The sequence below is a fragment of the Hordeum vulgare genome, chromosome 3H, assembly GCF_904849725.1.
Source record: "Hordeum vulgare subsp. vulgare chromosome 3H, MorexV3_pseudomolecules_assembly, whole genome shotgun sequence".
In the NCBI taxonomy this organism is placed as follows: Eukaryota; Viridiplantae; Streptophyta; class Magnoliopsida; order Poales; family Poaceae; genus Hordeum; species Hordeum vulgare.
In genome coordinates, this window is record NC_058520.1 from 586,994,923 (window position 1) to 587,011,196 (window position 16,274).

Consider the following 16,274-nt stretch of genomic DNA (forward strand, 5'->3'; position numbering starts at 1 on the left):
TGCTGGATCAAGGTGCGGGAGACGTCACCGGGTTGCACGTGTGTTGAACGCGGAGGTGCCGTAGTTCGGCACTAGATCGGAAACGCTGCGAGTACGACTCCATCAACCGCGTTCTAGCAACGCTTCCGCTTAGCGATCTTCAAAGGTATGAAGATGCTCTTACCCCTCTCTCGTTGCTGGTCTCTCCATAGGAAGATCTGAATATGCGTAGGAAAATTTTAAATTTATGCTACGTTACCCAACACCTCAACCCGCAGGCCGCTTGGAGGGTCTCCAGGGCGTTGCGCTGGCCACCCACTTGCCGACGATGTTGCCATGGGGGTACGTACACTCGCCTGGCTACTCGGATGACGACGCGCATGGCGGCTTCAACCTCAACACCACCTTCCCGCATGCACGCCGCAACATTCCTCCCCCATCGGTTTCGGCCACGACCCGTGCACTCGCTCGCCCGCGTTCAGTGCCGGCCTCAACACGTACTCGTCAGCAGCCTCGCCTGCACCGTCTCTGCGCCGTGGCGTCCTTCCGTTCACGCCCACTTCGTCGCTCCAGTTTAACTACGCTGACGCCACCGACATGGAAGAGATCATCACGAGCGGCTCCGTCGCCGACGAATCGCACCCGGAGTTCGGCGCGCAAGATGAAACAATGGACACCATCGACGACATCGACGACGCCAGGAGGAGGAGGGGCAGGACGAGGCGGTGGAGGTGGAGCCGGAAACAGTGTCGGTCGTAGAAAAAGGGGAGGAAGAGAAAGCGGGTGGCGAACGCCAAGCCGACCGAACCCCGCGTCAAGTGGACGTCCAAGAAAGACAAGTGCCTTGCCGAAGTGTGGAAGACTTTCAGCATTGACGCGATCACTCGCACGAATCAGAACATCAACACGTATTGAGGGAGAATCATAATGGCGTTCGACGAACACAAGCAGGTCGACCCCGACTTCGCCAGTACCCACATGGACCGCGGCGAGAAGGCCATGGCGAACCGTTGGTCGATGATCCAGACGGCCTGCATCAAGTGGCATGGCATCGTCGAGGAGGTCGCAGCTCGCCCGGAAAGCGGCGCCAAGGTATGCCCTCCTTAGGATGTTTAGGACGAAAAGTGAAATTTATGTTCACATCGTGCATCACCTGAAGCACTAATCCTTAAGATGTTTAGCATGAAAAGTGAAATTGTGGAAGAGATCATTCCAAACAACATAACAGAAAAGTGGTGTCGGGATGAAAGCTTAAAATGGTATTCATAGATATTTCAGTTTACTGTCCCAGTCATTTATACAAAATGCTAAATTCCTTGGATCGAGGAAAATATAACCTGCTTAAAGTCTCCATAAGACCTATCTAACCAGATGCAATGGATGCATGTAGAAGGAGTTATGACAGAACATTTCATTGAGCAATTGAGACGAGACAACTCTTTAATTTGACTACTAGTACTCTAAAGTCTTCTAAAAAAATCAGATGTAACATGCGAGTCAACAAAGAATCTGCCTCTGTTCATCGGCAGCTTCAACGAAGGGTAGAAACAAGAAACACCCTACTATTAAGAAGACAACTAGATAAAAAATGGAAATGTCAAATTTTCAATTCAAGAAATAGGGTGCTAAGAACTAAGAACACCGCTAGCAAAGTAAATTCCTGCCAAGAATATAGACCCATGAGGCGGATCAGCTGGCAAATATTACAAAAGCAGATCAACATTACTTCACTTCAGCCGAAAGCGAGACAAGCAATTAATATTCAGAGCTTACGATCATAACTTACAAGAAAGAAGAGGCCAGCAGGTTCATACTTGATACAATTCATAGATACTACAACTCATGAAAAAACGACAGCTAGCCTATTAAGAAGCCCCATCTCACTCAGCTACTTTGGTTGATATCCCGAGCACTGGTTCAGCTACTTTGTTCAATAAAAATGGGGCGGGGGGAAACCCCTTTTCTTCAACCTAAAAAAAAAACTTACTTCTACCTCCACTGCTGTTGCTGCCTGCTCCTAGGCGGCTTACCACCATCCTTTTGATACCATGCCCAAACATATCCACTACAAAGAATAATATACCGGGTTATAGCTCTTGGCCTATATGTTGGCTGAAGAGCACACTTGGGTGAACATTCTGGCCATTGAGACTTGGGAGTGTCCCTTGCTACATTAAATTATTATTATTTGAAACTAGTCAAAAGATTTGTCATTTTCATTAATTAAAAGAGAAGGTTTATATTTCAAGGCCAAATTACACACATTTAGGAGATGATTGTATGGTGCTAAAGTGCAGATGACATGTGGGCTCGGGTCCACAAGGCAGTGATTGTACTGCATGGTATCTACTGCAGAGGATCCTAACCCCTCTTGGAGATGATTGTATGCAGTCTTACCTAGTTATGTGGCACTTGTATTGTTTGTACTGACTGAATGCAATTATCGGACACAATAATTTTTAGATGGTTTCTAGATGGTTTTGTATATTCAGTTGTTTACATAATTTTTACTGGGCAGGTCTTGTACTTTTAGCTTATGCTGTTTGGAGGATACATGTGTTGTACATTACTTCAGACCAAACCATTGAATTAATTTGTTTGACACAATTTTACTCTACACACAGCTATTTCGTTTAGTGTGTACTGTGTACAGGCCAGGGTTGCATATTTGGGGCATACCCTATCGTCGTGTCTCTGATTCACATTAACATCTGAGCTTACGATCATAACTTACAAGAAAGAAGAGGCCAGCAGGTCCATACTTGATACAATTCATAGATACTACAACTCATAAAAAAACGACAGCTAGCCTATTAAGAAGCCCCATCTCACTCAACAGCCATCAGATGAAAGGCGAAGCGTTCACAACATAACCTTCTAGAGCCGGAAAGAAGGCATGCTGAACAAGACTTTGCTTTAGCCGACATCCATAAATATGGAGGCCTAGGAGACCACTATTGAAACTGTCAATCAATTTGCCATCAGTGTCGATGTGAAGCACCCATTGACCAAAACTGACCAGCAATAGCACGCCACCATCCCCCGAAACAACGCCCACATCCCAACTGTCAACATCCCGATAGTAATCACAACCTTCAAAGTGTCCCCTGATTTCATCAACAGGCAATCTAATTCTGTACTTCAAGTCCCAAACCTCGCTTTGATAGTTCTGCAGCACCCATATACTAACGGTGTTCTTGTCATGGTCATTGCAATAGATGCCGAGCGTGTCATCCATCTCAAATACATTTGAGTTGGAGGTCATCTCAAATACAATTGGAGTGCGCATCTGCCGGAACGACTCAGCTGCCGTGTCAAATACTATTATAGGTTTGCTTTCACCCTGCAGTTGTTTGATTTTACCCAGATGATAAAATGCATACCAATGCAGGTTACCATGGAGCTGAATGGGTAAGTTGAAGGTCTCTGACGCTATGTCCGGCCACCGGCCCGATGTACCTCGGTGGCTGGTCGGAGCCCAACTTAAAGACATAGCAGCCAATTTGCTCTTCAGGCGAGCCCATGCTGCTCCCCCGTCGCAGTAGCAGGCGGTACTCGCCGGTGGGGCGGTGGAGGTACATCCCCAAGGCAGTGAAGTCCCGCGTCGGCCAGGCGAGGGAGGCATGCTCACGCGTGGCCGGGTTGCAGATAGAGATGCAACATCCAGATACACGCCTGGCAAGCCTGGAGAGGACGAGGAGGCCGTCGCACGAGGCCCCGAGATAGAAATAGAAGTAGTGGTCAAGGCGGGCCACGGTATTGAGCTGGGCCTTAGCGGCGGTCCGGTGGTCCAAGGCGAGGATGTGGTGGTGGTGAACGCCGAGGACTGACTGGTCGCCGTCCATAATGCGGAAGGCGGGCTGGCGGGCGTGGTGGGCGAGGAGGAAGCGGCGAGTGGAGGTGACGCGGCGCCAGGTGGGCCAATAGCTCCTGTGCGACGTCTTTCCTGCGAATTGGATGGAGTGGGACGTTATTCGACAGAATGGCTCGGCAGCGACACTTTTGAGCGAGTAAATAGCTCCTGTGCGACATGGCTCTTAAGCTGAACTGATATCCTCATTAGCTGTTATGGGTTGGACCCACAACGTATCCACGTAAGCGCGGGACCCACCACTTGTCCAGTAAGCGCGGGACCCACCACTTGTCCAGTAAGCGCGGGACCTACCTCGTCGCGGCTAGAAGCGATTCCGCCCGTGCCCGTCCGTCCGTCGCCGCCCATTGCTTTCCCCTTTCCCCATTCTTCTTCTTCCTCGGGTCTCCAGCGACCTAGTGCAGATGTCCACCTCCTTGGCCACGCAATCAAACTGGCGTCAGTATGGTCCAGTGATGCTCACAAGGTGCCCTAACTGCCCACGCCCAGAGCGTCTCAAACGGTTGGTGACTAAGACGGATGAGAATGGCAATCTTGGGCGGGAGTTTGTGAAATGCTTGAGCAAACCAATGGCAGGAAGGGATGACAAGGTTAGATCTCGGTTCTAAGCCCGTTCTTTCGTTGTTGTTTGCTTTGATTTCTCCATATTTTGTTTTTTCTCCTCGAATTTGAGATTTAGGGTTCATTTTGTGGTTTGCAGATCCTAAAGAAATGCACACATTTCGAGTGGATTGATGAATATGTTCACATGATTAAATCTGAGGGCTACATTGATTCTAGCGTGGCCGCAACCTGGGAGCTCAATTTGGGCGGGGTGCCGCAGATGGAGAATTGGGGGAGCTCGGACAGAGGGGCGGGCAGAGTTGTGCCGATGGCGAGGTACTTGGAGTCTGAACTGACCGATGAACTGAAGAAGATAAAGAAAAATCAAAGGGAGATGATCGATTTGCAGAAGCAAGCAAATATCATGGCAGTGTTTTTTTATTGTTGTGTCATTGCTCTGATTATGTTTTACTTGCTATTCATCGTCATTAGAGGGGGCATTTAGGTCTGTCCAGTGTAGACGATGTGATCTGTGCGTCATGACAAGTTTATGTATCTTAAATGAATTAGCAGTTTGGAACACAAATTATTCAGTTTTCATGTTGTGTTTCCTCTGTTTTTTGTTCTTCAGTTAACAAAGTACACACCCAAATTCAGTTTGCAGTAAAAAAACAAAATTGGGCTGCCGGGTGCGAGACCAAAGAAAGTTCAGTTTGAGTAAAAAAAATTATTCGTGGGCTCGCGAATAGATGTTGGGCCCAAAATAAAAACGACGGATTATAACCAGGCCCAAAGGTGTAATTTACAAAAGGTACTAGTGATTTCAATAGAAATAACCAGGCCCAAAATTATTTGACTGGTCATGTATGATTTTCAATAGGAAATAAAAACGACGGATTATATACAACAATCCAAGTTCATTTATCTTAACAGGATTGAACATCTAATCATATTTGTATTATTTACAAACATGGCCTAAGCGGCCTGCAAGATACAAGTGTAAAATCTACAGAGCAAGTACTACACGGGGCAACTACACTTGAGGAACGTCGTGCAAGTCTCCTGACTGCTCCTTTCCTGGGGCTTACTCGCTTGAGAACGACTGTGATGCGTGGAACAGTGGCTGGAACAGGTTCTGGCTGCTTCTTTTCTGGCCCTTAGTCGGTGTTATTTTCTGCAGAATCGCCTGTTCTGGCTGGAACGGGCCCGGCTGGAACAGGTTCTGGCTGCCAAACCAGAGCCCCTTGTCGCTGCGGCTGCGCTCCATTGTCCCCCCCTCCATTGCTGCCTTGCTGCTCCGGGCCCTGCTGCTCCTGGGTCAACCAAATGAGAGATTAGTTCCTGGTGAATGGTGACAAGATAAACACAGAACCATGAATGGTGAGAAGAAAGGATCAGCCCAATACCTCGTGCACTGCGTCACGGTCACTGCTAAATATATAAACTTACAGATAGCCCCAAATAAACACATAGATGTGCACAACATAGATAAGATATAAACGGGCCCGATATAAACACGGGCATCACATAAACTGGCACAACAGTACGTAGGGCACAATAGTACGGGCGATTACAATAAACTTACAGATAAGATAGTGTTTAACATTACAGATACGATAGATAAGAAAGATTAAACTACGATAAACCCGGCATGGAGGGGCGACGGGCGCGCGTCTTCACTCCTCGTCGTCGGCCGGCGGGAGGTTGTAGGGGAGGGTGTGCATGGCGTGCTCGTTGGGCCAGATGCTGTCGAGGTCGGTGAAGATGTTGTAGGTGGTGAAGCAGATGAACTCGCACCCGCCAAACCAGACACGGCCGAGGAGGTGATACGCGTCGTAGGGGTTGCGGAAGCGCACGATCATGCCCGTTTCTCCCATGCGAGACTCGTCGATGGTGAACATCTGCGGAGTTCCCACAGGGAGGTGGCGCTAGAGGGCGCGAAGGAAGAGCCCCGCGAACTCCCATCCACCCCGCCAGCGCGACATGGCCCAGACCCGTAGCTGGTTCTCCACGATGACCCCAGCGGGGTACATCCTTTCCGGCCTGGTGCCGGGCGCTTGGAACGTCGGGCCGTGGAACTCCATGCCGGGGCTTGCGGTTGCTTGGATGTGAGGAGGGCAAGGAGTAAGATGAAGATGTGCACGGGGCAGAGGAGGGTTAAATAGCAGGTTTTGGGTTGCGTCGGTTGCGGTTCGTCGATTCAATTGCAGCAATTAATGGATGCCGCCCATTTGCGTTTGCCTATTGGATCAAAGGGTGCGTCGCCGATTCACACACTGCGTCGAGGACTGCGTCGAGCACGCCCGTCGTTCAAACTTTCGTCGGTGCACCGCGTCGAGCACGCCCCCCTCATATTCAGAGCCCATTCAGACTGCGCTGCTAATGACGCTGATGCGACGCGTGCATGCATGCAGAAAAACCAACGCGTGTCATGCAACAAAGAAGCACACAAAGTCAGAGGCGCGTACGCCACATCCATGCACCGATTCATTTCCAATCGTCGGATCTTCACCGAACTGACTAGATCCAACGGACAGGCCCTCACTCGGGCCCTCGATCCAAACCCCCGCTCGCCAGCCAATTAGCACACGCGGATCACGGGCGGATCACAAACATGGCGGGGTCATATCCAACCGCTGACTCAGCAATGATCGACGGCTATAAACATGCCGGGTTTCGGATGGGGTTTCCGGGGTTATGGGGTTTAGGGTTGCAGTGAGCTAGGGTTGAGCACAAAAAATTCAAAAAAAATCAAAAAAATATGAAACTTTCTCCCACTGTCTACTGATGCAACTACGTTGCTATAAAAAAATTGATTCATGTTATATCCATGTTTAAATGAAAAAGATTCACACAATTCATGTTATTGATGGAATGATCTAGGGTAGAGCATAAGTACTTCAAAAAAAATTTAAAAAATACAAAACCAGCGCACATTGTGTACTTATTCAACTGAGTTGCTATGAAAAAATGGAAACTTGTTATATGCAAAGTTTAAAACCAAAATTCACACGTTCACGATATCGACGAAATGAGCTAGGGTTGAACATAATTAATTCAAAAAAATCAAAAAAATATAGAACCAACACACATTGTCATTTTACATCACATACTTAGCAAACAAAAATATAAACTTTCATTTTGAGTCGGTCAACGTTTTTGTGAAAAAGTTGACTGTTTTTCAAATGAGCACAAATAATTCAAAAAAAAATTAAAAAAAATCAAAACTTGTGCCCATAGTCCTATTATGTTGCATAACAATCAAAAAAAAATATAAACATGGTATATATACAATTGCAGGAAAATGCCTTCAAGAAGATGGGATTTTGTTACAATGTACAATGTACTATGGAGGGGTTTAGGGTTGCAGTGGGCTAGGGTTGAGCACAAAAAATTTAAAAAAAATCAAAAAAATATGAAACTTTCTCCCACTGTCTACTGATGCAACTACGTTGCTATAAAAAAAATTGATTCATGTTATATTCATGTTTAAATGAAAAAAATTCACACAATTCATGTTATTGATGGAATGATCTAGGGTAGAGCATAAGTAATTCAAAAAAATTCAAAAAATACAAAACCAGCGCACATTGTGTACTGATTCAACTGAGTTGCTATAAAAAAATGGAAACTTGTTATATGCAAAGTTTAAAACTAAAATTCACACGTTCACGATATCGACGAAATGAGCTAGGGTTGAACATAATTAATTAAAAAAAATCAAAAAAATATAAAACCAGCACACATTGTCATTTTACATCACATACTTAGCAAACAAAAATATAAACTTCGATTTTGAGTCGGTCAACGTTTTTGTGAAAAAGTTGACTATTTTTCAAATGAGCACAAATAATTCAAAAAAAAATCAAAACTTGTGCCCATAGTCCTATTATGTTGCATAGCAACCAAAAATATTTATGAACATGGTTTATATACATTTGCAGGAAAATGCCTTTAAGAAGATGACGTTTACCCTATCTTATGAGGTCGTTTGTCACACATTTTTCATGACCATGGCTCTAACTTAACAAAAGAGCTCAAAATGATGACATAACAACCATATTTGAGTTGTTGTGGTAGCATTGAAACATCATACCCGAGTCAAAAGTTCAACTTACTCCAAATTTGAATTTAAACCGAAATTTTTATTTTTCATCAAATTTGAAATTCAGTTTAAAAACAATAATAATCAAACAAGTTTTGATGGAAACATGTGGGTACATAGTGCCCAACAAATTTTATTACATGCCATAAATTTCAAATGATCAACAGTTCTATCTCTTCCGACCACGTCGTGTACCCTTCTTCGCCTTGGCATTTCTTGTTTTTGGTTGTACTGCACACACAAGTTCACTGATCATCTTGGTTTTCTTCACTGGACTCGATGCTATCGCCTCATGAAACTCGATATCAGCTTTGGTTTCGACAATTTCAACAGTGTGCACAGCTTCAGTTTCAGTTTCGACAGTGTGCACAGCTTCAGCTTCAGTTTCGACAGTGTGCACAGCTTCAGTTTCAGTTTCGACAGTGTGCACAACTTCAATTTCGTCACTTGCAGCACCAAACTGTTCCATCCACTGACTTGTTTGCCTTCTGCTGCCACTCACTCTTGCTCTTTTTGTTGGCCAACACTGTTCGACAACAATAGGCTGACTTGGAAGCTTCCTCCTGAAAACAACAAAGCATGCCACATATTTATAATTTAAACAAAATCAGAATATGAACAAACACAGATAAACAAGCACATACTTTCTCGGATTAGGAGGAGAGAAAATGCATAGTCTGGATCCCTCTTTGTGCCCAAGTATTTGACACCTTTTGCATCTGTTTTTGTTACCCTTTTGAGCCCTTTTTGGCTTTGCATCTTTCTTGTCCTTCTTGCCCTTCTTACTACTCCCACCTTTTTCAAACCATGCTTTGAATCTACTCTGTTTAGGTCTGCCTGCCTTTCTTTTTGTTAGAGGAGGACACATGGAATATTCAAGCGGCACTTCTGGCCACTGTTCCTGATCTGTAAGAGGTGGAATTGGAGTTGCATATGCAGCTCTGAATTTTGCTACCGAATAATACTCATGCAGATATGGATGCATATTTATCTTTGGTTGGCCGGCTAAGAATAGAATGGCATGATCACATGGTTTACCAGTGGCCTGCCATTCGAGGCAACTGCAATCATGCAATTCAGTGTTAACAACATGCCTCCTTCCAGTCTTGTTATCACTAACTTCAGCACCCCACAGTGATGATTTTTCAACAGACAAATGTGTAAGACCTCTGCTTCTGTTGACCACCTGTTGCACCACTGCTGGAAGTTTATCACCTTGCAGACAATCAGCAATCTTTTTTCTCAATTCCCACAGCCGCATGAGCATGATCCTGATTTGATCAACCTGTCATGCAGAGGCAAATCTTTTAGCTGCTTCACCTTGTTGTTGAAACTTTCTGCCAAATTGTTGTTGATATGGTCACACTTGATGGCAGTGTTGAATCCTGACCTGTACCATAATAAAGAATGGTAGGTGTTCAACCATGTACCAAACTCCTCACATGTTGCCATTACCTTACTAAGATGATATGAATGTGTCTGTTTAGTGTAAGATCTTGCTGCTGGCCACATTCTCCCAAACTCATCTCCTCTGAATTTTTTGATCAAATTCATCCATAAATGGCCGAAGCACTCCCTTTGCTCAGCATGTGGGAACACATTTTTAACTGCATTTTCTAGACCTTTGCATGCATCTGTGTGTATTGCCAAAGGTGACACTGCCCCTAAGCATCTTTTCAACTGCATCATGAACCATGTCCATGAAGCCTCTGTCTCTGACTGAAACAAGCCAATAGCAACTGGAAACATCCAGTTATGTCCATCTAGAGCATTACATGCTGCCAACTGACCATTCCACTTGCCTGTCAAAAATGATGAGTCTATGCTCAAATATGGACGACATCCTGCTTTGAAGCCATCGATGCAAGGCTTTAAAGCCATAAAATTTTGGAGAAATAAACCTTGCCATCCTCTGATACCTCAGTATCTATCTCGACAACACTGCCAGGTGACCTTTTCTCCACCTCTGCTTTGAAATTGAAAAGCAACCTAAATGTGTTTGCCCAATCACCATACAAATTCTTCATTGCCCTTTGTTTAGCCTTCCACACTCTGGTATAATGCAGTTTAATGGGGTACAACTTTTCCAAGTCTACTTGGAGTCTTTTTGCAGTAGTGTTGGGTGTTTTGGCCAAAATTGGAGTTATCTTTTCTGCAACCCAAATCTGTGATGTCATGCTTGATTTTTTCTGTGAACTTGTGAGACAAGTATGTTTATTAGGGATTTGGTTAACCCTGACAGTACTTCCATCAGGCTACAGTCTAGCAGATATGTACCACTTGCAAGCCCTCCTACCACTACCATCAAAACCTCTGTATTTAGCATAAAACTTCTTTCTATCAGTCCAAACTGTCTTGGCATCAAACTGATGTCTGACTGCATAAGTCTTGAAAGACAACCTGAACTCATCCATGTTTCGCCACAACTTCCCCACTCGAATGACAGGGTTTTCCTTGTCATACACATGCACTAGCTCTTCATCATGTGCATCATCTACATCATCTGCAGCATCTTTCATCAACTGTTCATCTACATCACTCAATTATGTGTCATCATTATCACTTGTATTAGCTTCATCCCTCTCCTCCTCATCTCTGTCATCGACTAGAATGCCAAATAGTTTGGCCATCTCAGTATCAGCAATTGGTGCAATGACCAAATCAGTAGGCTCCTCCAACTCAACTGCATTCCAATCAACAACATTAACATTTCCCTCTTTTGCATGTGCATTAGCTCCATCGGCTATTACTGTTAGATCCGTAATAATGGGAACGATATGCCTCTGCGAAGCCCAATCATCATCTGCCTTCTGCATAGCCAAGTGTGACGGCACATAACCTACCTTCGAGTCAATATTCAGATCAACGAGCTCAGCAAAAAATTCAGCCCTGAGGCTTGCCCAGCCCTCTTGCCTATCGATTTCAACAACAATATCTTCACCATCTTCAATTCTGACATACTCTCCTTTGAAATCATCATACCGCAATAGTGAAACCTCTTTCTCTGGACCCCAAAGCACAGTTTCCCCAATTTTCTCCACCAATTTCCTCACTGCCTTCTCTTCCATCGACTGTATCTCAATGGGATCAATTTCTGCACAATCAACCTCCCATTTCACAATTGTGTTTCTCTGGATGTTCTTAATGCTACCATCAACTAATTTTGCCGTCGATGGAAAGAAATTGATTGCAAATTCAAATGTTTCAGCAGCATTCCCTCTGTTATAGGCGGGCGGGCAGCGTCAAACAGAGCAAAGATTGCCTTCAATCGCACTCACAAAATGGGCGGAAGGGAGGCGCATTACCTGTTCGAAGCTGAATCTGGCGGCTCCTTCTCGACCTGACCACGGGCTCCTCTCACCGCGCCGCCCCTCTCACCTTCTATCGATTTCACCAAGCAAAACAGAGAGCTCAGATCTACAAGGCGGAGGGGATTGGGACTAGAGTATCGAATTCACTCACCACCATGGCCGCCACCGCCGCCGAAAGGGGGCTACGCCGAGAAAGAGGGCTCCTCCGCCGTAGCCGCCGCCAGAGCTGAAGATGTCGGGCAGTTTCGGACAGCTCTAGTCGGGCAGTTTCACGAGATGCGGTGCTAATTAATTTGGGCCCAAATTAGGTAAGACATGACTTAACGCAAATTGGACTAGTTGACTAAGGTTTTATCGCATGTGTGGCCGTGAGCTATTTTCTCCATGCAAACCGTCGCACGAGAGCTATTTCATCGAAAGATGTCGCACTGCTTCCAATTCACAGGAAAGACGTCGCACAGGAGCTATTGCGGGCCTGGCGGATGGCGCGGCAGCGGAGGAGGGATTTGGGGTCGAGGCGGACGAGGATCTCCAAGATGACGACATCGTCTGGGAGGCCGGGGATGAGAGGCGTCGCTGCTGCTGTTGCGGCCTCCGCCATGGCCGCCGGTTGGGAGCTCATCGTGGAGTAGGTGCGGGTGGCGGCGGCTGGCCCAGGTTGTTTCGCAAGTTCCAACCCTAATATAGTGAGTCGGTGTGTGAGCGAACTATATGGGACCGGGCTAGGCTGTAGCCCAGAAACAGATGAACTTTTCTCACTTGTGAACCAAGGTTTTTTTCTAAAAAAAACTTCTGAACCAAGGAAGCATAAAAACCTTCTAAGAAAAGGTAGCATAGAAAAAAATTGTGAGCCAAGGAGATTCTTAGAAAAAAGATTGTAAACCAAGGAGATCACGGTGAATTTTTTTTAACACAATACAGACGCAAGCGCTTACATACACGCGCATACACTCATCTTATGAACGCACACACGGACACCCTACCCCTATGAGCACCTTCAAGAGACTGAGCCGACATATCATCTTGAGACTTACGAAATCACCGTAGGCGCCTCGTCCTCGATGGAAACATCTCCTTCCACTCAAAGCGTTTCGCCGAAAATCCTGAAATGAATCCACGAATAATGCAAGCACCAGGACTTGAACCGTTGTGGACTAGGGATACCCACTAGTAGAAAACAGACCTTTCGTCCGCACCTTTACTCCCGATTTGATTTTGGTCCGGGACTAAGAGCAACTCTAGCAGACCACGCATCCGTCCGACCCGCAAAACGTGTTTGCAGTTTGCAGAAAAACGTCTTTGCGGGCCGACGCGCACGGCCACGGATCCAGACCCTGCATAACGGACCCGTAAAAAAACATATTCGTCGAATATGCTTTTTCAGACCCCGCGCGGGCTGAAATGTCCCTCCCACCAACCGCTTCCGCTTATATGCAGGGCACCGCAACGGCGAGGGGGAAACCAGCGAATATGCAGGTTGGGGCCGAGATTTTGCCGCGCCGTGTAAAAGTATTTGCGGGCCTGGGTGGGATGCGGGGTCTGATCGGGCAGGTTTTTCCACCCCGACCTGCATTTTGGCGGTTATTTTCCGGGTCGGGGCGGGATGCGGGGTCTGCTAGAGTTGCTCTAATGTGATCATTAGTCCCGGTTCCAAGGGCTAGGAGCGGCCGGTGGACGGGTACCTTTAGTCCCGGCTCATCTTGTACCTATAACCCACGAGCCAATTTAGTCTCGGTTTGTATCACAAACCGGGACTACAGGGAGATCTTTAGTCCCGGTTGGTTATACAAACTGGGACTAAATATCTCCCTATATAAGCCCTTCGTCCAGATCGAGCCCATTTCTCATTTTTCTCCATTCCCCTCTCTGTTCTTCCCCTTAGCTCGAGCTCATCCTCCATTTCTTGCCAAGATTTGAGGCACTCCATCTCTCCAAGTGATCACAAAGGTTAGCAACTTTGTCCTTTTATCTCTCATTGGTAGGTTAACTCGTGCAATGCTCTATAAATATAGCGATTTGTGGTTTAGTTGTTGGAAATATGCCCTAGAGGCAATAATAAATTAGTTATTATTATATTTCTTTGTTCAAGATAATCGTTTATTATCCATTCTATAATTGTATTGAAATGAAGACTCATTTACATGTGTGGATACATAGACAAAACACCGTCCCTAGCAAGCCTCTAGTTGGCTAGCCAGTTGATCAAAGATAGTCAGTGTCTTCTGATTATGAACAAGGTGTTGTTGCTTGATAACTGGATCACGTCATTAGGAGAATCACGTGATGGACTAGACCCAAACTAATAGACGTAGCATGATTGATCGTGTCATTTTGTTGCTACTGTTTTCTGCGTGTCAAGTATTTATTCCTATGACCATGAGATCATATAACTCACTGACACCGGAGAAATGCTTTGTGTGTATCAAACGTCGCAACGTAACTGGGTGACTATAAAGATGCTCTACAGGTGTCTCCGAAGGTGTTAGTTGAGTTAGTATGGATCAAGACTGGGATTTGTCACTCCGTGTGACGGAGAGGTATCTCGGGGCCCACTCGGTAATACAACATCACACACAAGCCTTGCAAGCAATGTAACTTACTGTAAGTTGCGGGATCTTGTATTACGGAACGATTAAAGAGACTTGCCGGTAAACGAGATTGAAATAGGTATACGGATACTGACGATCGAATCTCGGGCAAGTAACATACCGAAGGACAAAGGGAATGACATACGGGATTATATGAATCCTTGGCACTAAGGTTCAAACGATAAGATCTTCGTAGAATATGTAGGATCCAATATGGGCATCCAGGTCCCGCTATTGGATATTGACCGAGGAGTCTCTCGGGTCATGTCTACATAGTTCTCGAACCCGCAGGGTCTGCACACTTAAGGTTCGACGTTGTTTTATGCGTATTTGAGTTATATGGTTGGTTACCGAATGTTGTTCGGAGTCCCGGATGAGATCACGGACGTCACGAGGGTTTCCGGAATGGTCCGGGAACGAAGATTGATATATAGGATGACCTCATTTGATTACCGGAAGGTTTTCGGAGTTACCGGGAATGTACTGGGAATGACGAATGGGTTCCGGGAGTTCACCGGGGGGGGCAACCCACCCCGAGGAAGCCCATAGGCCTTGAGGGTGGCACACCAGCCCTTAGTGGGCTGGTGGGACAGCCCAGAAGGCTCTATGCGCCAAGGAGAAGAAAATCAAGAGAGAAAGAAAAAAAAAGGAGGAGGTGGGAAGGAAGGGGACTCCCTCCCACCAAACCTAGTCCAACTCGGTTTGGGGGGGGGGGGAGAGTCCTCCCTCTTGGACTCGGCCGACCCCCTTGGGGCTCCTTGAGCCCCAAGGCAAGGTCCCCTCCCTCCCACCTATATATACGGAGGTTTTAGGGCTGATTTGAGACGACTTTTCCACGGCAGCCCGACCACATACCTGCACAGCTTTTCCTCTAGATCGCGTTTCTGCGGAGCTCGGGCGGAGCCCTGCTGAGACAAGGTCATCACCAACCTCCGGAGCGCCGTCACGCTGCCGGAGAACTCTTCTACCTCTCTGTCTCTCTTGCTGGATCAAGAAGGCCGAGATCATCGTCGAGCTGTACGTGTGCTGAACGCGGAGGTGCCGTCCGTTCGGTACTAGATCGTGGGACTGATCGCGGGATTGTTCGCGGGGCGGATCGAGGGACGTGAGGACGTTCCACTACATCAACCGCGTTCTCTAACGCTTCTGTTGTACGGTCTACAAGGGTACGTAGATCACTCATCCCCTCTCGTAGATGGACATCACCATGATATGTCTTCGTGCGCGTAGGAAAAATTTTGTTTCCCATGCGACGTTCCCCAACAGTGGTATCAGAGCTAGGTTCATGCGTAGATGTCTTCTTGAGTAGAACACAAAAGTTTTTGTGGGCGGTGATGTGCGCTTTGCTGCCCTCCTTAGTCTTTTCTTGATTGCGCGGTATTGTTGGATTGAAGCGGCTTGGACCGACATTACTCGTACGCTTACGAGAGACTGGTTTCATCGTTACGAGTAACCCCCTTTGCTCAAAGATGACTGGCAAGTGTCGGTTTCTCCAACTTTAGTTGAATCGGATTTGACCGAGGAGGTCCTTGGATGAGGTTAAATAGCAACTCATATATCTCCGTTGTGGTGTTTGCGTAAGTAAGATGCGATCCTACTAGATACCCTTGGTCACCACGTAAAACATGCAACAACAAAATTAGAGGACGTCTAACTTGTTTTTGCAGGGTATGCTTGTGATGTGATATGGCCAACGATGTGATGTGATATATTGGATGTATGAGATGATCATGTTGTAATAGAAATATCGACTTGCACGTCGATGGTACGGCAACCGGCAGGAGCCATAGGGTTGTCTTTATAACTAACGTTTGTGCTTGCAGATGCGTTTACTATTTTGCTAGGATGTAGCTTTAGTAGTAATAGCATGAGTAGCA

The 16,274-nt window shown here is 46.2% G+C and overlaps 1 protein-coding gene across 1 annotated transcript; it reads right to left on the bottom strand.

The window, feature by feature from the left end:
• Positions 1-2,821: 2,821 nt before the first annotated feature.
• LOC123442122 lies at positions 2,822-4,198 on the bottom strand. Its single transcript, XM_045118217.1, has 3 exons — positions 4,141-4,198; positions 3,611-3,925; positions 2,822-3,504 (listed from the first exon to the last, which is right to left on the bottom strand). The coding sequence occupies exons 1-3, from the start codon at positions 4,196-4,198 to the stop codon at positions 2,822-2,824; spliced, it is 1,056 nt and encodes a 351-aa protein (XP_044974152.1).
• Between the last annotated feature and the right edge of the window lie 12,076 nt (positions 4,199-16,274).

Bases quoted from the DNA above. Each gene is read 5' to 3' on its own strand.
- LOC123442122 (XM_045118217.1), bottom strand. From the start codon at position 4,198: ATGGGCGGCGACGGACGGACGGGCACGGGCGGAATCGCTTCTAGCCGC. The intron at 3,926-4,140 runs GTCCCGCGCTTA...TCCAATTCGCAG, and splicing joins TTCTAGCCGCGACGAGGTAG to GAAAGACGTCGCACAGGAGC. The intron at 3,505-3,610 runs GTGAGCATGCCT...ACGGGGGAGCAG, and splicing joins TATCTGCAACCCGGCCACGC to CATGGGCTCGCCTGAAGAGC.